The following is a 21,982-nucleotide window of genomic DNA, read 5'->3' on the forward strand; positions in this document are numbered from 1 at the left end:
CGGCAAACAGAATTCTGAATGCTGACAATCAGCAAGAGTATTATTACTGATTTTTTTCAGTATTATTTTTCGCTGAAAATTCTTTTCAAATTTTGGTGTGTATGTTCGATCGGTCTCAACTTGGATGCAATCCGGATCCAGAAGCATGAAAAACAAATGTTATCCGATCGGTAGCTAGTATTGCGAGTGCCAATCCTAAATACAACAATAAAAAATCACTTTTTATATTATTGTCGACATTAAAAGATTTCTGTTTTGGTTTTGCAGCTTGAAAAACAGCAACAATAACATACGTACAAGCAAAAAAATAGTCATTCGTGGATTGCCTTATTTAAAACAATGAAGATATAAGAAGAATTAAAACCATTAAAACTGAGTTTAAACAATATTGAAACTAACATCTATATACAGATCCCACGATATTCTAAAATATTCTCGAAATGTTGATGATTTTGACGTTGGTGATGCTTTTCAAATTGTTATCATTTCAAAAAAAGTTAATAATTTAAGATTTTTAACATTTTCAACTTATTTAACATTTCTAACATATTTGATATTTTTCGACATTTTCAATATGTTTTATACGGAAAACTAAATCTAAAAGGTACAAACTACCTGAAATGATGTAAGCCCTTTACAACATACCTGTTGGGTAGTTTTGCAATGCTATCGCTGAGTCATTTCATCTTAATTTATTGATTTTAAACATGCTTTTACTCAAAGGTGGTGTTTTATTTAAAAGCCAAAATTGAGTGGTTTGAACCCAACATTGGTTGAAAAATCAAACTGGTTGAAAAATTCATAACCTGAGTGATGAAATTGATTTCGTGAAAGTCGCAGATATTTGAGTAATTTTTGAGATAGATTTTATACAGTATTTTTCAACTATCCGCTATATTCAACTAATATTAATTCAATTGAATAAATTAAATGGAAACCCCACGTATTACTGCTCTAGTGATATATACCTATTATTGAATAAATCTACAACTGATCAGAATTGGCTTCCTGCACGGAACGACCCCGTTGAGTAAATCGATATGAAAATTGGTACTTTTCGTTTTCCGTGTGCCATTTTGAAAACTTTCAATATTTTTAAGATTTTCAACATTATCATCACTCATGACATTTTATAGGATTGTCATCATTTTCAACATATGACCTTGTTAATATTTCCAACATTTTTAACATTTTTACAAATTTACAAATTTTGATATTTTTAAGAATTTTGACATTGTTAAATTTTTAATATTTCCAATATTTTTAAAAAAATTATCATATTTAACAATTTCAACATTTTCTGCATTTTTAACATGTTTATCATGTTTAACATTTCAAATATTTCTAACATTTTTGACATTTTGAAGATATTGAACATATTTAATATTTTGAACATTTTTAATGTTTTGAACATTTTCAATTTTTTAAATATTTTTGACATTTTTAACTTTTTTTTAGCTTTCATAACATTTCAAATATTTTTAATACTTGTACCATTTGTGAAATTTCGAATATTTGTAACATTTGTAATATTCGTAACGTTTCTAATATTTGTGAATGTTTAAACAATTTTTACATTTGTAATATTTTTCACATTTTCAATAATTTTATCATTTTAACATTTGTAACATTTTTACATTTCAATGCTGCTACGCTGACAAAAATTATAACTGTTACTACAGCGCCAGCTACATTTTGTTTAAAGCTTTCGATTGCGTGTCGATTTATAAACGAAAACAGTGGAAGCTCAACAAGTTTGCTCATGAGATGAAGCAAAGCGCGCCAACATATGTAAACAAACGAGATAATTTTTTTTTTATTTTTTGTTGCCACCAGTAAGGAATATTTCGGCTAAGGATAACTTCGTGCTTAGGAACAATCTTACGTTGCCGATATGTCGGCCGATAAGGCTTTCGAGTTGGTGCGAGAGTTGACGAGGACAACTGAAACTATCCCTCCGTTTAACGTAGGTTTATTGGTTCACGAATAATCCATACACTTATGCTCTGCTTACTTTTAGGATGATGGTGTAAGATCCGTTCTGGAAGATATAAACCAAATTTACCAGGAGAATTATAGCTTCGCGTAAGTTCTTTCATCATTACTTTATACTAAACAAGTCATGGTAAAGGGAGTTAATTATTTCGTTACTAAACCCTCGCTCAGTTTAGCTTAGCGAACCTATACATTAGAGAAATGACAAGACACTCACCGTTAAGGCAACTGTCAACACCAAAACGGATAACGGCAATGCAAAATGATACAACTCGCCCGTTTTGATGTTGACAGTTGCCTTAACGGTGAGTGTCTTGTCATTTCTCTAATGTATAGGTTCGCTAGTTTAGCTGAAGGCTCAAACTCCGTTGTTTGGTAATAGTAGTAAATTGGGTATCTTTATATAGAAAAACGTGATATTTGTTGTCAATTATAAACAAAAGTTTATTTTTTGTTCGTTTGTTACAAGTCTTGTCTTGTAGAATTTCTACATTCAGAGTATTCATCAAAAACAAACGCAGAACGTTCTAGCGAAAACGATTCTACCTAAGAAGTCCTGTACTTCTATGAGAAAGTATATCAAATGACGACTTAAACGACAGTTGTCCATCTCCAGTATAAAATATTCGGATTGTAGTAGCTGCGTTTTATGTAGTGTAACGGCACAAAGCTTAGCCCCGTGGCAACCATGCTTAATTCATTAGCGAGTCATTATTGAACTCATTTTCCGAATCAAATCTGGTTGCGGTTATGTCCTCGGTTCCTTTTCGGTGTTGTATTCCAACTCCAATACGTAAGACCTCCTCGCTGTTCTGAATACGACATCGTGATGGATGCCAGGCGCCAATAAACGCTATTTTTCGTTGCCTGGTAGGTACGCGCGTTTCCAGAATGGCTCCATATCCGATCCTAATCGATACCTTAAAACTAACTAATACATTGCGTAATTCAGATAAGGGGCTTTCTTCACAGAAAAAGTAAATAACATATATATTAGAAAAAGCAACAAATAACCTGTGATAGTTTTATTTTATATGCTAGTTTTGTAGTATTTTCTCGTGAAATATTATGAAGTAACATAATGAATCTGAAAAGGAACTTGGCAAAACAACAAGGAATTAAAAACGTTATTAGTAGTAAACCCAGAAACAACAATGATTCAACAATTGTTTCGTCGTAAGTCTTTTCTAGCGAAAATGATTCTGCTTAACATCTCCATTATCATCGGGAGCGAGCTTATCATAAGATAACGTCAAACCACAACTTCCCATCACCATTGTAGGGTACTCAGTAGTTACGAATTTCGCATTGTGTAGTGTGACGAGCCGACCATTAGCACCGTGGCAACCGTGCTTTATTATTAGAGAATCATTATTTTCCCTATCGAATCTGGTTGCGGTAATGTCCTCGATTTCGTTTCGGTGAATTCCAACTCCAATACGAAAGATTTTCTTGCTGCTTTGAATACGACATCGAGATGGATACCAGGCTCCAATACACGCTACTCTGCGCTTCCCAATATGCGTTACGCGAGGTTCAATCTGAGTCTTCCAACGGGTAACTGCTGTACTAGAATGTTTACGTTTGGTATACGTTACACATTGAACCATATCCTTCCGACTAAAAACCTTTGAAAACGAAATTGACTTCCCCATATGCTGTGAGACCCAATATGCCTTATGCTCCATCGTTCCGCCATGAAGGTAAATGGCCATGACATGAACCCGTTTTTTACCTTGTTCATTCAAACGAATCTGCGAATGAGCCATAACACGGACAAATTGACAGTATCGGATCATATTTTCAAAATTATTTGTATCCGCATTCGCATTAGACCATTTTCGAGGTTTTTCCAACAAAATTTGCTCTTCGTTCGTATGACACTTTTTGTAAAAACGTCGTTGGCATTCTTCCGATAGATGCTGAGCCCAGACGGCGCACAAAGCACGTGGTCCACTGGCAGTGTTGATATAACCAACAGCGCCTACTATTGTAATGGGAGGCGCCTCCAGAATTGTTCCACGTCCTATTCCACTAGATTTTGTCTTGCGCTCTTTTTCTAGCAAAATACGCGCTGCACCGGCTCTGAAGGCCGGAAAGGCTATTAATCGCACTGGCCAAAAGTGATCTTCATCACAGTATTCTCTTTCGCGGTCTTGATAACGGGAGCCAGGTTTTCGACGGTAAATTGCGACAGCAAAACTTTTAGGAGTTAGGAACTTACGATGCGACATTTCGTTGCTTTTCAAGATTCAATGCAAGTTATAGACACTGTATGCGATATAGACAAGCACACGCAAATGCAGCAATTATGCAGAGATGCCAGAAATAAGAATTTTGTTTCATTAGCAAGTTCTTTAACAATTTTGTTTGTTTTCTGCATTTGGAATTTCCCTTTTCTTCGAAAGAAATTGCCATTTTGATTAAACGGCATGGTTGGCCTTTCTCCTAGTTTTTTGTAAGATTTGGACGACTGCGACCATTCTTTTGATCTTTTGTGGTATCAACAGCATGTTAGCTAAAACACAAAAAAAAACCTTCCCAAGCACTCGTATCGATAATCGTATCTCACTTCTCACGATAAACCATTCCAAATAATTTGAAGTAAAATGTGGACAGCAAAGACAATCTGCAGAGTGATTCCGAAACTAATTTATCCAAGCAGGTTAATAATTTCTCCTGTGACCCTCTCTTTATCATGGTTACTCTAGAGCACCCCCAGGTTTGGATGCAACAAGCCTTTCGCAATATTTACCAATGCTCATCAAAATGCATGAATACATTCTTTAACAATCAGTATGTTGTTCAGGAATATATTTATGCTGTTTTAGTAGAATTGATCAGTATTTTGAAAATATTTAGCATCCAAACCTGTAGCGCTCTAGAGTAACCATGGTAGAGAGAGGGTTAATCACATTCTTTTTCGACACTTTATGCGCCCCAATGGCAATGGAATCTGCAATGATTTACTGTTGCATTTGCACTGCTTGCAAATATTTCAAAGCGAAATCAAAATCTTTTGAAATATATCAAAGCAAATCACGATGAAATCCAGCAAGTTAGCTTGGGGACACTTGGGAGGAGACCCAACTTGTTTATTGCGAAATATTTCCAATATTTAATATTACGAAGTATTTATCGTTGCATTTTTGGGCACCCCTCTATTTATATTATAGCTCATTGACGTTATTCTATCGTTGGCCAATTGACAGATAAACGATAAATATCAAAATATATCTACCGATATCGAGTAGTATAATTAAAATACAGGATAGCGTCCGCCATTATGGCGCGTAAAAAGCTGGATACCTACGTTTGAGATTTAGTCATTTAGTTATTATCAGCTCTCCACAATAAATTTAAGATTTTTATTAAAATCGATGTTGACTATTTTTCAAACTCATATTGGTTTGTTGCATGTTGATTTGAGATGATATTAAGATAACATTAAAAATTTCAAATCATTGAACTAGCTTAAGGCAGTCTGCGAAAAAGGACAGGAGTTTATAAGGGCTATGGCATAGTTGAGTATTGTTCATTAATAAATTAATGAAATAATTCACAGTTTTTACTGTGTGCCTTTCTTATATAGCCCTTCTTCAGATCACGATTTGTACACCCAACACAAATAGAGAACATTTTGTTACTTTTGAGCAACATTTTATTACTTTTTGTGTCTTAAGACCGCGCATTAGACAAAAAAGTAACAAATTTAAAGTGATAAAATATATTACATACACATGACATATACATATACATATGAAAAAAGCCCACTGGCTTGTTCACATATGGCACATGGGCTCTTTTTACATGTTTGAATTTACACATTATTTTAAACTGATTGTTTTTTATTCAAAACAAACAGGTTCTAATATATGATATGTTTGGGGAAAACCAAGCTATAAAGGCAGTGACATCACATAGAAATGTCGGTTGATTTCTTCCACTGTTACCAAATAGCACTGCAGTTTCTTTCAAAATTCTTCAATAATTATGCGTTAAACGATCACATACACTCTCTCTCTCTTTTATTATTGCATTACTATTCACGTTAACAAAATAATCCTCTATACTAAAACATGTTTTTTGACTAATTTTTTCATTATTGTAACTACCGAATACGGATTGTTGGCATTCTTTAATTTTAAGAGTATCAATATTTGATATTTTTCAGTTGACTCACATATTTTATAACTGGTTTCTTTAAAAAAATCATGTTCTCGATAAATAATGAAAGAGTTATTTGAGCATTTGTAAATTTCTTTAACCATTATAGATTTGCATGGATTTTTTCTGTTGAAGTTGACCTGAAAATTTTGTTTTTAAGTTCCTAATTTTGCTTTTTCCACGCATTCCATTGGTGTTTTGCAATGAACGGTTTCTAACTATAGCAGAATAGTGAACCAAAAATGCATTTTTGGCTTGAAAGGCTATGAAGCTCGGAAGTTTAAAAAGATCAAAACGTCATCATTAACGGTAAAATTCTATCATTAACGGTAATAGTTTAACAAATGTGAATATTTCAGACGACGACATTTTTAAACACTTATCAGTTAGATTACTTTGTGTTATATCTTCTGCGATATTTCCAATTCTATACATGCCGTAATCGAATAAACTTTTTTCTTCTATCAACGATATCCAGCAAAAACACTTCTAAACCTTTATTCTCCAAAATTTTGGATAGCACCAGTGACAACGTAAGGTGAAATACTCTCTCCGAAATCGTGCATGAATTACATTGAAAGATGGTATAGTTTCGAATGGACATAAGAATTCAATTCCGGTAACTTTCATATTATTTCTGTCTACACCACTCAGATAGTTTGTTTGCGTGCGAAGTGAAAAAGCATTTAGAAAAACAAAAAAACAGTAATCATATTCCGTAGCAATCAATTATAAATTATACATTCATGATTCGCTCGAATGTAGTTAAGGGCACTCTATGTTTAGCAGTCTCCGTGAAATAATAAACATTTTGCTAGGTAAATTTCAAATATTACTAGTCAATCAGTTATTACCAGTCAAAACGGTTCAGCCTTTAGTAAATGTAAGCTTATCCCGACGCATTTACTCAGATTATGAAGCTCTGTTGGTCGTCGTTTCGTTTGTTATGCGCGGAAAACTGAATTCTGCAAGGATTTGCAATATTTGAATTCAGCGGCTTTTTTTTGCATTGGCCGAACGCTCAATACATTTAACAGCAAGTTGATGTCGAATCTAATATAACTTTAACTTTAGCCTGAACGTCGAGTCCAACATTCCCAACATTCTTTGATGTAGCCGTTCACACTACTGAATGAATTAATATGTTTGAATTGCACGAGTATTAACAGGCTTAAGTTTACCTATTCAGAGAGCTAAAAACAAAACTCAAAATGTAAGTCATAAGACAAAACAAATGTAATTAATTCATAAAGTAATTTCAAAAAGTAGTAGTCTTTATAAACACTATGTTAATGTTTAGTTAACTGCAGTTCCGATGACATTGCACATATCATGTTTTTACAATATTTACAAACACATGATATTTCTTCCTGTGTATGCCTTTTCACAATATTGCACTAAAATTACCTGTTTCTCGGTTTTTGAACAGTAACACAATTATACGCGAGTACTTTTGTAGATTCTTCTCGTGAAGTTTCGTTTTATGTGCTAAACGCCAGCTGGCCACAATTTCCGCCAAATCTAATTGCCGCCGCTCCAGTAAGATATCATTTTCGATTTATTGGAGAAGGGTTTATCCAATCAACGTCAAGTTCAACGCTCCAGTAAGATATCATTTCCGGTTTGTTGGAGAAGGGTTTATCCAATCAACGTTCCATTCAGAAGTAAGTCCATTCCAATACATTATAACTGAAATCATCCAAATCAACACCTCCTTTGTTTTCCTTTCCGTCAACACTGGGTTTATTGCATACCGACTCCAAATATGTAAGTTTTGGTTTCAGCACCTAAAGACATAAAAGGTGATGTTTTTGCTATTTGGTTTTTCGTGTATTCAGATTTGACAGTTCACGTGGGAATTCTGACAGCTGTCAAGGTCTAATATACTCAGTTTGGTTTGCAATTTCACCAAAAACAGACTTACGCCTGAACAACGCTTACAAATAATCGAATTTTATTATCAAAATTTGTCCTCTGTGAAAAATGTTTTTCGCGCATTACGACCATTTTATGGTCGTCATAATCGACCTACTGAGCAAGCTATTCAAGCTATTGTGACGAAATTTCCAGTTTTACTCTGTTGGACATAAACCCACCAACACGTATACATAGAGTGCGTGCAGAAGAAAATATTGCTGCCGTATCAGCCAGTGTAGTGGAAGACCGTGAAATGTCAGTTCGACGCTGTTCGCAGCAATTGGGCTTGTGTTATTCGACTCCATGGAAGATTTTACGAAGGGATCTTGGTGTAAAGCCTTACACAATACATCTCGTACAAGAATTGAAGCCGAACGACTTGCCGCAGCGTCGAATTTCTGGTGAATGGGCCTTAGAACAATTTGCCGAAAATCCACTTTTTTACCGAAAAATTGTGTTCAGTGACGCAGCTCATCTCTGGTTAAATGGGTATGTTAAAAAGCAAACGGTTTGGTGCGGTTTACACGCTGGAGGCATCATTGATCCGTACTTCTTCAAAGATCATCAAAATCGCAACGTTACGGTTAATGGCGCTCGCTATCGCGCGATGATTTCTGATTTTTGTCTACCGGAAATGGAAGAGCTGGGTCTTGTTGACATGTGGTTTCAGCAAGACGGAGCAACGTGCCACACATCGCGCGAATCAATGGACATACTGCGGAATGAGTTCGGTGAGCAATTCATCTCCCGAAATGGACCAGTGAATTGGCCGCCTAGATCATGCGATTTAACACCGCTAAAATATTTTATGTGGGACTACGTTAAGTATCTCGTCTATGCGAATAAGCCAAAGCCTTGGAAGACAACATTACACGCGTTATTCGCGAGATACCAGCCGAAATGCTCGAAAAAGTGACCAAAATTGGACTTTTCGTATGGATAATTTAAAATGTAGCCGTGGCCAACATTTGAATGAAATTATCTTTAAAAAGTAAATAGCATAAACCAATTTATCGGCTCAAATAAAGATTTCATACAGTTTTGTAATTTTTATGCGTTTTTTTTAAAGAAAAACCAAATTCTTAAAAGACCACCCTTTATAAATGAAACAATAACTTTCAATATTGTGGCGCCAGCACTAAATCTTTCTTCCGACTTTATTATCACCCATGGTTCTGACGTCATCATGTTTTGACATTCAAAACAAAACAGTGCAGTTTCTTTAGAAGGGCGCTATAATTTCATTTTTCAATTTTTGATATTTGCCGGAAATCCCATATTTGAAGCAGCAATGTTTAGTACGGTTATACAAACAGTGCGTCATAATCATGCATCCCCAAATACCGTATACCATGCGCTCTATGAATATTACTTGCTGGGAATTCCAAGGAAGGAACTCGCGCGGATCTACGTAAAGTCCCCAGATAACCAGAAACCGTATAAAAATGTCAATATAAAATGGTATAAACATCTATAAACTATAAAAGAAAAATCTTCGAAAAAAATGAGTTTTACAAAAACATGGGCAACGCCTTGAATGGCTTTTCAATGTTTGTTGATTGCAATTGCTTGACTCGCTCAACAGTTAAAAAGAAGGTCAATGCAGATCGCATGTTATTATTCCTTCGTATATGAGGCAATATTGAGTTACATAATTACATCAGAGTCTATAAATAGATTATGGTCAACATTGAAGATAATTAGTGCCATTATATACGATTTACGGGTTCATACAGTTCTAGATAAAATTCGTTGACACGCAGCATCGTAAAATGACTCTGAGGATAGAGAGTAGGAGTAGTGATCGGAACGTCGACGGTTCGAGGCTGTGAACACAGCCTTGTAAAATATAATAAAGATAAATGCCGCATCCTATCCCAACCACAATAAATCAATACATACCAAAGACTGTAAGTAAATGGTTCTACGCGTACTTCTAATTAAAAAAAAATATAAATGAATTGTTGCTACTCAATTTTATGTTTTTTATTATTTGAAAAATTTAGGTTGTATATAATGCAAAATTTATTCGCAGTACTTGTTACATACTGCTGCGTTTTAGTTCGTAGAGCATCGTAGTAGAATCATAATACGGATGAAACGGAATTGTATGTATGCTCAAATTATGGCATTAGAAAATTGTACTAAGCAGGAAACAGAGTTGTTCATACCTCAGATTTTATGAAAAAGGTAATTGTTAAAGAATTGTAAAAAATGAAATGAAAAGTTGTATATCTTTAACTGCGCGAACCACTTTGGTACGTATATTGCCTCCACGTTGGTAATTATAGGCTCATATAGAACGTCATATACAACTTTATCAGATTGTACAAGGGTGCTTATATCTCAGCAACAACTGTAATATACGGACCAAATTGTTGGCTGGAAATCATCATGTATCTGGTCATCCTCACGTGCAACCGTTGCATCACTCCTATTTTGTTTATTTCTGTGATTCGGTCGGATAGCAGATTTTTGTAACAGTCAACTCTCAGGATGGCGGCGTTCGATTTATTCTGACGAAAACTTTGAACATTCTGAGCCACGGACGTGAGGTCTGTTTAACGTATCCGTATTCTCGAAACCCTCGCTTGCATTTATCCCCACGACTTCGCCCTGTTCACGTGAGCAATTTCAAAAAATCTCTTGCAAATAAGCAGTCCACCAATGTATAGAAAGCGTTATCTCCGCGCTCTTGATAGGAATTCGGAACGATAATTTTTGCAAAATAATCCATCTCTAGTTACCAATATTCAATTTAATAATTTAATACCAAGTAGATAAGGTAATCCCAAAATAGAATATAGCACTGGAAAATTTCGTGGCTAGCGAGCCGCATATTAAACGCACTAAGATCCTTAATTTTATTAAAATTCATTCTTAATTACCTCATGTTGTTCAGCATAATTAAGCTCACATGAGGAGACAAGTATGTGTCTCGTTGGCGACTTATTATTCATTTCTAAAATTGCAGCGCACCGCGAAAAATTCTCTCTGAAGCTACTCTGTAGTTGACTGTACTGTTTATGTAATCATTTCGTAAAAGTTTATATATTGATCTTGGAAGCTACTCACAACCGCTCATTGTGCACATTGCTTTATATGTAGAAACCAGTGGTGGGCACCGCTAACCGAAAATTTAGCGACGCTAATCGCTAAACCGCTAACCGGACAATTTAGCTCGATAATCGCTAAACGCTAAACCCAAATTAGCGGAACTTTCGCTATTCGTTAACTTATTAAAATGTAAATAGTCATATCGCTATATTTATTGCTCGTGTTTTGTACGATTTGGACCACTTTGATCTTTTGTGGTAGAACAAACGAAAACAATTACTTTTGAGAGCTATTTACAATAAGAGGTTCACAAAACGGTGTTCATGCTTGATTTTCTTAAAAATTCCATTATTATCTGAATCAAAAAGTAGAACTAATGTTGTCATAATCTCAAGCGCAATGCAATTTACAAAAGTTCTTGGTGTGCCGAAAATTTAATCTAGACCTTGAGCTTGGGTCAAGACACTATTGATATATTGCGAAATATTTGCAATATTCAATATTACGAAGTATTTATCGTTGTATTTTTGGGCACCTCTCTATTTATGTCATAGCTCATTGACGTTATGTTATCGTTGGAGGGTTTGGAGGGTGAATTGGAAAACAACCTGCTGCAGAGCAAGATCGCGCGAAATGACCTATGGTCGAATATCGACCATTTTTGATTTGAATGAAACTTTGCACACGTATTTGGCTTAGCAAACTGAGCATTTTTCACACCCATGAGTTACATTCTAAAAGGGCATATGCCTTTTGCCATAGGTTTTATTCGAAGCATTGTAGCCCAGAAACCGTTGATTGTATAGAAAAACTGTCTGAGAATGAGTTGTAGGGAATTAAAAATGCACCATAAAACTTGACGTTAATACGCAACTTTAAAAAAAAAAGTCCAGGATGGAGAAATGAAAAATATTTTTTTTATGGTAGATAATTTTTTTTATGAAAATTCTAATTTAAACATTTTTCAAAATATTTGTATTCTGATGATTTTAAAAGATGCAGAGAGTCATTTTAAATCAAAAAGCTCTTGGTAGTAAACATTCTAAAGGCATCGGTTTTCGAGTTATTTTAAATTTAAGCTCAATAAATAATTAATATTTCGGAAAATACACGTTTGTTTTAATTTGTCTATGATTCTCCAGCAAAAACCATACGTTCATTGGAATGCTTGATCAAAAATATACAATTCATTCTTTGACAACAAAACGATTGGATAAATAACTCAAGCGCTAAACCTTAGCCTACCTACACGTTCTCCCTTGCCGAATGTTTTTTAAAAAGATGTGTTTGTCGTGCAACACTACCTACTTGTCTTCTAAAAATAACTGTTTGTAAAGTACGCAACCAATAACTACTGGGTTACTTATAATATCTGTTTCCGTATATAAATACGATTGCACTACTTCAGATGTGTTAGTAACAGTTTGCATTTTGTGAAGATGAATAAAGTGAAAATGGAATACAGCAAGCCCAAATGCTGTAAACCCTTTCCTGATCATCGGTGCTCATCAAGCTTACGCAAATTTAACGAAAACGTTATTGCAAAATTAAAAATATTGAACATTCAAGCTCATTTTAATACGTCTTTATCAATTTGTGATTCGTGTAGTTATTGGAATGATAGTCAAGTCACCATTCATCCCTTCGTTGTTTACTATTCAGAATCTGGAACACTTAAGAATATCAGCTTCATCATAATATCGGATGTACTCCATCATGATACTGTTGCGGTTCAGGTGTTCATTGCCAAATTAATTAGTTTTTTGAAAACAACAATAGAGTTGAAAAAAGCGATATTAATGTCTGATGGAGCTGCCTCACAATATAAAAAGAAGAAAAAACTTTGCAAGTTCGAAACAAAATATAACGTCGATGCAGAGTGGCATTTTTCGCGACTTCTCATGGTAAAGGCCCATGCGATGCAATTGGTGGCATATTAAAACGAATGGCAGGAAATGCAAATACAAGCATAAAAGAATTGTATGATTGTAATAAAAATTCATCAAAAATGTTATTTAGTTGAGTATCATATGAAGAATATGAACAAGGAGTAACAGAATGGAGCAATATTTTCAAATAATCTATAATAATAGCTGCCACACAAAAGTATTACTCTTTTGTTCCGGTTTCAGAAAATAAGATACAAACGAAGCTGTTTTCAAAAGATGACGAATCATTTACTTATGATGTATATAAAATATAAGGTGAAACTAGTTCTGTAAAGTATCTATGTCATAAAAAAATATGTTCCTAAGATAATAAAACTCGAAAATAAATATTTGATTCTTATATATATTTATATCACTTAGAACATTTAACTCTTTTCTTGAGAACCGTTCGCCCAATCGTTTTGTTCTCAAAGAATGAATTGTATATTTTTGATCAAGCATTCCAATGAACGTATGGTTTGTGCTGGAGAACCATGGACAAATTAAGAAAAACGTGTATTTTTCTAAATAATTATAATCTTTCGAGCTTAAATTAAAAATAACTCGAAAACCAATGCCTTTAGAATGTTTACTACCAAGAGCTTTTTGATTCAAAATGACTCTCTGCATCTTCAATCATCAGAATACAAATATTTTGAAAAATGTTTCAATTAGAATTTTCATAAAAAAATTAATCTACGATAAAAAAAAATATTTTCCATTTCTTCATCCTGGACTTTTTTTTAAAAGTTGCGTATTAACGTCAAGTTTCTATAAAAAAAAAATAAAAAAAGGTCAACTCTTATTTTTTAAATCGAAATTTAATGTTTATTTTTAATTTTTTTTGGTCAAATAAAAATTTTTTTGTATAGTGTATATTTTTTTATGGTGCATTTTTAATTCCCTACAACTCATTCTCAGACAGTTTTTCTATACAACTAACGGTTTCTGGGCAATGCTTCGAATAAAACCTATGCCAAAAGGCATACGCCCTTTTAGAATGTAACTCATGGGTGTACTCTTACTCATCTTACCAGTCAGACAAGAGCTGTAGTAACTCGTGCTGTTTCAAGAAGTTGTCGCCATTTTACTCTGTTTTGGGCTGTGTTTCACCAGTTCCCCAGACGTTTCATCACTTGCAAGTCTCTTTCGATCTGTCGAGCCATCATGCACGCTGCGCCCCTTCTTTCTGGTGCCGGTAGGGTTTGCTGAAGAGAAGTCCGGCAACCTTACGACTCGACCGGTCCACCGCAACCTATTGTCTTTCGCCAGGTGCGCAATAGGGTTCTCTCCAAACAGCGCTTGTAGCTAATGGTTCATGCGCTGTCGCGCCGTTATCCGTCGTCCGTTTGTACTCCACCGTAGATAGTCCACAGCACCTTTCGTTCGAAAACACCAAGAGGACTTCCGTAGAGGACTACCAGTTATATGAGGGTTTTGTATTTGTTTTGTATTGAAGTGGTCATGTCCGATCAGCTCTGTGATTGGTGCGTACGCGTATATAATGTCTGAAAAGAACGGGCCGTCGATGAGAACGTGGTCAATTGTTTTGCTATACGTTGGTCAAGGAAAAAAGGGACTTTTAACTGCCAGCCCGCGGAAAGCTGCGAAGTTGGTGCATGGCTGGCCGTTGTTGTTCGTCACGGTGTGCAGGCTGTGCGGGCCGATCACCGGCTTATATAAATCTTTCCTTCCGTTCATGTCCCCAATGACGATCTTGATGTCTCTACGCGAGAAGCTATCGTAAAGTTTCTCCAGCTATGCGTAGAACGTTTCTTTCTCTACATCAGGTCTTCCTTCGTGAGGGCAGTGCACATTGGGAATAGTGTAGTTGTAGAACCAGCCTTTTATTCTCAACAAACACAACCTGTCACTGATTGCCTGCCACTTCATAACACGACTCTGCATCCCGCCCAGCACTATAAAACCGCTACCAAGCTCATTGGTTGTGCCACCGCTTTGGTGGTACTGTGCCTTGCGGTCACAAATCCACCGTACCTTCTCTCCTTTCAAGCAAAGCTCCTGGAGCGCAACAATGTCGAAGTGGCGGGATTCTAGCTGATCCAGCAGAATCCAGTCGACATCCGGTGCGTTGAACGATCTACTGTTACATGTACCGAGCTCCTAATCGTCGTCCTTATTTCGTCGGCTGGGTCATTGCCTATTGTTTCCGGTTCGTTTTGTATTCTTGATTCTTCGTAGTATGTTTATTTTAGCATGCTGCCTTACTAGGGCTGCGATGCTTAGTCTCGCGACGGGGCTGCCGCCATAGGTGTAACTGGCGAGACACCGCATTTCATAGTTCAGCCGTTCGGTCCGGATCAGTCGCTGTTTGAGCCGCCCCTAGCCTGTTGGGTTCAGACAAGCTGCTCTCTAAGGAGAACAACTACCCCTTTCCTGTCAGCATACGACCAAGTTTCCACCGGTTCACCGGTTTTCCCCTGGTTGCTCGTATCGCAGTCGGTAACACGTGGAGGTAGGAATAGGGCATTATGCCTTGAACCACACTGGGGTCTATTTTATTCCCGTACTGGACGGGTGTGCTGTTAAAAAGCACTGCGCAGCCATTCACCAAACCTGGCTCTCCTCAATATCAAATCAGTGTTGCTGAAAGAGGTTGGCGTTGACACTGTGTTCAAGATATTCAGTACATCTTCGGAGATTCTATCTTGAAGTGATTTTTGCTGCTGTTACGACACTATTTTAAGCATTATTAAATAAGCTTATTAAAACTCATTTTTCTGTTTTTTAAATTACATGCATGAAAACGAGCCCCCCCCCCCCTAGAAATTTTCCTTAGTTGCGCCCATGACTCTACGTTATTAGAATCCATCTATACATCACGTGAACAGTTTGAGAGGATGGGTTTCGATGAAGGCGAAAATTCTCCGCCTATATGGCCTGTTCTAACTGCTAAGTGATTAATATCTGCTGGTTTCTCTCGCGGGTGTACTTTGTGAACATCTGTAGTTCACAACAGATGCTACATGTAAAAATTCTTGGAAAATCCGTGTGTCCATCTTTCCCTACCATAGTGTGTCCGTCTTGCCCGACCTGGTTGTAAATTTTTCAAACGATCGTAGCTCTTCATCGGAACATCGAAATTTTGCTGGATTTTCACTAGAAAACCGAGGAAAGACTAATTAACCACTTTACTATTGTGAACAAATGAAAACACGTAAGTTTCACGAGATTTTCACTATTTTCCGTGGAATAAAAATTACATCAAATTGCGCGTTCACGAAAATATTCTTCGTTTTACTTACAAATTTGACAGTTTGCTTGCTGAAAACCGATAATGCAACTCAAAAGCATTAACACACTATAAAGAAGGTATTCGCATCACTCAACTATCATAATACATTCTAGTTTGTGAAATATTAAAAGTGTCCATATTTCCCGCAGTGTCCGTCTTTACCTACTTTCCCTACTTTCCTTCTTGTCTGCAGAAGAATGTCGCCATTGGTCCAAGTAGCCCGAATATCTCATGCAACGCGAGGGCGTCACCGCAAAAAATAATTACAACTGCTCGGAGTGTGAAGGTTTCTGTGCCGTAACAAACTGTCACTGTCACTCCTTCTTCTAACTTTTTGGAAGTCATGAATCAGAGGTTTGAGGATTTTATTATATCCGTGTTTTTGGCATCTATAGAAGTACAATAAATAAGTGGAAAGTCCGCGGTGCGCTCTTGAGCTTACTACCTACATTACCGAGTTCAACAATTGAGACTGCTATTTTAGATTGCGGCAACGAAACATCGAAAGTCAGCAGACAGATACCAAGCCCAATGTTTTATTCTATTCGTTCCAAGTTTATTGTTTCTTTGACAATGATTTTTTTTTATTTTCAGCAGATGAGACACTGACATGATTGTTGTCATTTTTCTTGTCGTTTTGGGACTTGGCTCTTGCAGTTCATTTGAACTGCTTTCTTCCAGAAATGATTGTGGATAAGATGAACAAGGATGGTGCTTACCGATATGCCTTTTCAACGACTTGAAATGTTCATATTTGTATCGTCAATCGAAACCCGGGCAGTCGTAAAATAATGCGTTCGAATTGAAATTTCTGTTCCCAATATGGTAATAGATGTGCCGCTGCGACTCTTCCACATAACCGCAAATTTATTCGCTGCAGAGTAAGCATTTTAAGCTTGATATTGACTAAAAGAAATTTGCGAGAGATTTCGTAGAGCCTTACAGCTTCTTGTTAAACGCTATGAAGCACTGATTCCATTTTATTTTCCATGAGTGGTTCCATAGTTTTCATCATTTTTTTGCCACACTCAAAAACATTCAAGTTTATCAGAATTGTGAGGAACAGAAAAAAATCCAAAAATAAGCTTATGAAAGTATGACATTATTCCACAGGCAGATCGGACAGCATTGGACTACATACATTCCTTATATTTCCTAGTGTGACAAGCGCAAATCTTTCATTGAAGACCCTTGAAGCCAGATTTAAGACCATCAAGTCTAAAGTGCCGTATGAAAGGCAATTATTTCTATTTTGTTCACACAACATTTATTTGACACGGCAAATACAATTGAATAGTTTTAGTAGACTAAAGGGCTATTCCCACCGCTTCCGTTCCGGGACCGGGCCGTGGCTGTTCCGCGTGTCGTCCGGGCTCGTTTGAGATTGATTGCATGCGTTCTTATGAACACATTCACACCGACGCGCCGTGCCCAGACCGGGGCAGCGTTGAGTTGTCGTCGTGCTGCCGCAGTGCGAGAGAAAAACTATCGTTGCCGACGATACTTTGTGTTGGCCGGAGAGTGCACGGAAGGCACTCGGGTGGATGCGTGTATGTTGTAGTGACATATTTCGCGCGGAGTGAGCTGCGGTATGAAAAAAAGAGAAAGACGTTCTTTCACTTTTTTTTTTTTGTATGCCTGAAGGGCATTGGGTAGAAAGCGCCACTGCGACAGGAATGTTTGTCTTTTGTGGCTGGTCCCGATTACTTTACACAGATTACAAGATGCTCGAACTCATTGATGGAGTTGAGCTAGTTGGTTGTAAGCCTGTGCCCCAATCCGGAACTACATGGTTGATGAAACCTGTGACCGTTTTGGGATTGGTGCTCCATACCTGGTATGGAGTTGAGAGGTAATTTCCAAAGAAGTTAAACCTCGATGAATCAAGAGCCCCGCAAAAGCAAAGCAAATGCGCTGAGCTCTCAGGTTCAGCGTTGCAAAAGCGACAATTGTCGGTTAGGACTTTGCCGATTTTCTTTAAATGATAAAGAGCAGGACAGTGTCCAGTGAGAAGTCCCGTGATGATGCGTAGTTCACTACGAGTTAAACTAAGTAGTTGTTTGGTAACCGTAGGGTTAGGGTAGATAAACTGTTTAGCTTGCCTGCAACCCTGCGCATGTTGCCATTGAGATGCTATCTTTAGCTTTTCCCATGTACTTAGTTCGCCTTTAATGGCGGATGTGGAAGTACCCAAAAACGGTTCCGGTCCAATGAATTGCTGAGCAGATCCTTGTCTTGCGAGGCTGTCGGCATGTTCATTTCCCTCGATTCCGCAGTGAGCGGGTACCCAAAGTAGCATAACTTTGTTGAGGCGGGAGAGTTCCCTGAGTGTTGCGATGCACTCCCAGACTAGTCTGGAGACACATGTAGCAGACTTTAATGCCTTTAGTGCCGCTTGACTGTCCGAAAAGATTCCGATTTTCGCATGTCTATATTTGCGATGTAGACATGTTATAGCACAGATATATATTGCGTATACCTCCGCCTGAAAGACGGTTGGCCACTTACCCATTGAGATAGTGGCCTTTATACCTGGTCCGTAGATCCCTGAACCAGTCTGGGGTCCGATTTTTGAGCCATCCGTGTAGAAGCGGATTGTGCCCGATGGAAGACTCGGCCCTCCATTGTCCCTAATGGAGCGATCTGTGTCGATCACTATATATGGAACGTCCATGTTTGGCTTCGCTTCCATCCAGTCCGAGACTGTTGTTACTAAAGGTGTCAGCTTAAACTCCTTTAGGATGCTTAGGTGACCCGTTAGGTCACCTTCGAGCATCGTTGTATTTCTTTGCAGCCTTAGTGCGCCAAGCTCTGCTTACTTCTTCACATGGAGATGTAGAGGAAGTAAGCAAAGCAAGGCCTCCAAGGCTGCTGTCGGTGTTGTGCGCAGGGCACTGGTAACTGAGAGACAGGCCAATCGTTGGACTTTGGTAAGTTTCGCCTGAGCTGTCTTTTCATTTACTTTAGGCCATCATGCGAGGGCTGCGTAGGTTATACGTGGCCGAGCAATGGTGATGTAAGACCAGAGCGCTAATTGTGGTTTTAGCCCCCAGGTCTTGCCAAACAGTGTACTGCAAGCCCAGATAGCTGAAGTTGCCTTCTTGATAGCGTAGTCTAGGTGAGCAGTCCAGTTCAGCTTCTTATCCAGAATGATTCCAAGATATTTGGTCTCATTGCTGAAACAAAGTCTTACCCCATTCAGTAGCGGAGGAATGATTGTGTGCATTCTTCGCTTGGTAAATGGTATAATGACCGTTTTAGCGGGGTTAATGTTCAGCCCTTCTTCTGAGCACCACTGAGAGGTGGTGTTAAGTGCCGTTTGCATACGACTAGATAGAGTTGCATCACATTTCCCCGAACAATAAGGACTATATCATCAGCATATCCAACGACTTCGAAGCCTCCCTGAGGGAGTCTCCGAACGTACCGTTCCAGCCTTCGCACCAGAACCTTTCGCGCCTGTGTTTGAGGACTTTCTGCCAACCTGCCGCATGCGTGCTTTGCCGTACTTGTAGTTCAGCAGGAAGCTCTGTGCCGCTATGAGGTTAGCAGACTGTTGGTCCAGCTCCACCATCAATTCGACAGTCTTTCCAGTAACGTTGCGATGACATACTCGCCATGCACGTGTGGAGAAACCGTCGTTCTGATTTTGGAGAAGACGGAGAATTCTCTCATTTGTGGTGTCCACACTGTTCTGGAAGTACCCTACAAATTTTAGGGCCTTCGGCAGGTCCTTCGTGCGAAAGACACTTAGGTGTGCTCCCTCCAACGGTATGAGAGAAGACGCCGTGGTCTCCAGCCATCTAACTGTGTCGTTGTCGGCACAGTCAAGTTGTATGGTACCGTTTTTTAGGCGGCAGCTCCTAAACTTGGGCCTGATGGCCGGTGACTCCTGGTCCGCAATGCAGTCCAGAATGGCATCTCGAACAGTTTTTAACTGTTAAGGCTCGTGGCCTCCAGCATCTCCCTATATGTTACCCCTGACGTTTGTCGCGGTGCAGGGGGCTCCGCGCAGGCCAAGTCCCGAGGCTTTTTGCTGCTCGGGCCCTTAGCGCTTGTGTTTGGCGACGCTGTTCTTTCACATATACACACCAACATTTCTCAGCCAGAGCGCAGCGCGGGCACGGTTCAAGCACGGCGCAGTGTGAATGCATGAAAAGTCCCGGACGAGCCCGGTCCCGGCCCGGTCCCTGAACGGAAGCAGTGGGAATAGCCCTTAAAGATTTGTGCTTATCTGAGGAAATCTCTTCATTTTTCGTGATTCTTTAAGATAAGAGAAATGAACCTGAAAAATATTTCTAAAAACAGCGATTAAACCTCACTGTTATGTGATATGTAATTCATACACTTTTTTTGTAATGATTTTTCCATCACGGCTGCAGAAAGTCATTTAAATTATTCACATATTTACACAAAAAATTAAAATCATCGCGTCTATTACCTGAAAAAAACGGAAATCACAGATTCACATTGGAAATTCTTAAGGAGTTTCCACCACATCCAGGGAATTTTTGAGGCTGAGTAACAGGGGAACTTTTACTGTACTACTTTTAACCAGATAAGCAATCAGTATTCATGTTTGCTTCTTCTCGTCTCCTAATTAGCGCTTTCCTATTTGGCACAAGTTGAAATTCGCTGCTATGTTGAATCACTTAAATTCAGGGTTCCCAATTAGTAACACGCAACATCGAGCATTGATGTAAAAGTATTTTTCTAATTTTTTTCTTAAACTATAAATCCTTCTTTGCAGCGTATCCTACAACCAAACCGATGACCGGAAGTACCTTCCGCTGGTCATGTACCGGCACAAGCTGATCCAGCGGCAGAAGCGCTGCCTGATGGTCTACTTGTACAATCGCGTCCAAAAGCTGAAGAAGGTCCGCTGGCATCTGGGCGCCACGCTGCCTGCCGACATCAAGGCCAACCTGAACGAACCGGAGCTCCAGTGGTTCAACAGCTATTCGAAGATTTTAGCCAACTACATGATGACGATCGGCGACGGCCAAGGCCTGAATCTAACGAACGATATCAAACCCCCGAAGTCGCTGTTCATCGAGGTTCGCTGTCTGACCGATTACGGTAAGTTCGAGCTGGAAAGCGGGGAAATCGTCCTGCTGAAAAAGAACAGTCAGCACTATCTGCCAAAGCTGCAGTGCGAGGCGCTGATTCGCCAGGGAATTCTTCAGCACATTGTTTGATATAAAGCAATTATTGGCGGTGTGTTGGACTGTGTAAGCAAACGAAAGGATTGAATGAATTTACAACAATAAATACGCTTATTTGAAATGGTAATTTGCTTGGGGATTTCTTATGGGAAAACAACTGCTTACCATATGCGGAAATTTCGACCTGAATTTCCGAACTTTACGACTCGGGGAAGCCGGGAAAGGGCAATAAATTATTGAGATGAGAGAGAGAAAAATTCCAAAGTCATAAAGGAACGCAGCAAATCATCTGCGCTAGCTCCTGCGCATTGATTACCCAGTTGAGGTTCGGCTTCGATTGCCTGGCGCCTAGGCTGGGTAAGTACGAGGCCGATTCAATTCACACTGACCGGCGCAATCTGGGAAAGTCTGAGATGATTTTATTTGCTTAATAAATACGAATAGGATTATCTTTTCTGCAGGGAAGGTTTGACCCCGGAACGTCAACAGTTTGAACA

The 21,982-nt window shown here is 38.3% G+C and overlaps 1 protein-coding gene across 4 annotated transcripts; it reads left to right on the forward strand.

The window, feature by feature from the left end:
* Positions 1 to 1,772: 1,772 nt before the first annotated feature.
* On the forward strand, positions 1,773 to 21,602 carry LOC129729685 (DNA replication complex GINS protein PSF1-like). Of its 4 annotated transcripts, none has more exons than XM_055688438.1 (3): positions 1,773 to 1,966; positions 2,021 to 2,085; positions 21,071 to 21,602. In XM_055688438.1, exons 1-3 carry the CDS (start codon positions 1,895 to 1,897, stop codon positions 21,516 to 21,518), a joined length of 585 nt encoding a protein of 194 aa, XP_055544413.1. In that variant the 5' UTR covers positions 1,773 to 1,894; the 3' UTR covers positions 21,519 to 21,602. The 4 variants fall into 4 exon arrangements, with proteins under 4 accessions (XP_055544413.1, XP_055544415.1, XP_055544414.1 ...); XM_055688440.1 differs by lacking the exons at positions 1,773 to 1,966; positions 2,021 to 2,085 and adding exons at positions 16,660 to 16,853; positions 16,915 to 17,201; XM_055688439.1 differs by lacking the exons at positions 1,773 to 1,966; positions 2,021 to 2,085 and adding exons at positions 16,660 to 16,853; positions 16,918 to 17,201.
* Positions 21,603 to 21,982: the final 380 nt, after the last annotated feature.

The sequence above is a fragment of the Wyeomyia smithii genome, chromosome 3 (genome assembly GCF_029784165.1).
Source record: "Wyeomyia smithii strain HCP4-BCI-WySm-NY-G18 chromosome 3, ASM2978416v1, whole genome shotgun sequence".
Taxonomy (NCBI): Eukaryota; Metazoa; Arthropoda; class Insecta; order Diptera; family Culicidae; genus Wyeomyia; species Wyeomyia smithii.

Coding starts and splice junctions, on each gene's coding strand:
- LOC129729685 (XM_055688438.1), top strand. CDS start 1,895: ATGTCGGCCGATAAGGCTTTCGAGTTGGTGCGAGAGTTGACGAGGACA. Junction 1,967..2,020: donor AAACTATCCCTCCGTTTAAC/GTAGGTTTATTG, acceptor GCTTACTTTTAG/GATGATGGTGTAAGATCCGT. Junction 2,086..21,070: donor CAGGAGAATTATAGCTTCGC/GTAAGTTCTTTC, acceptor CCTTCTTTGCAG/CGTATCCTACAACCAAACCG.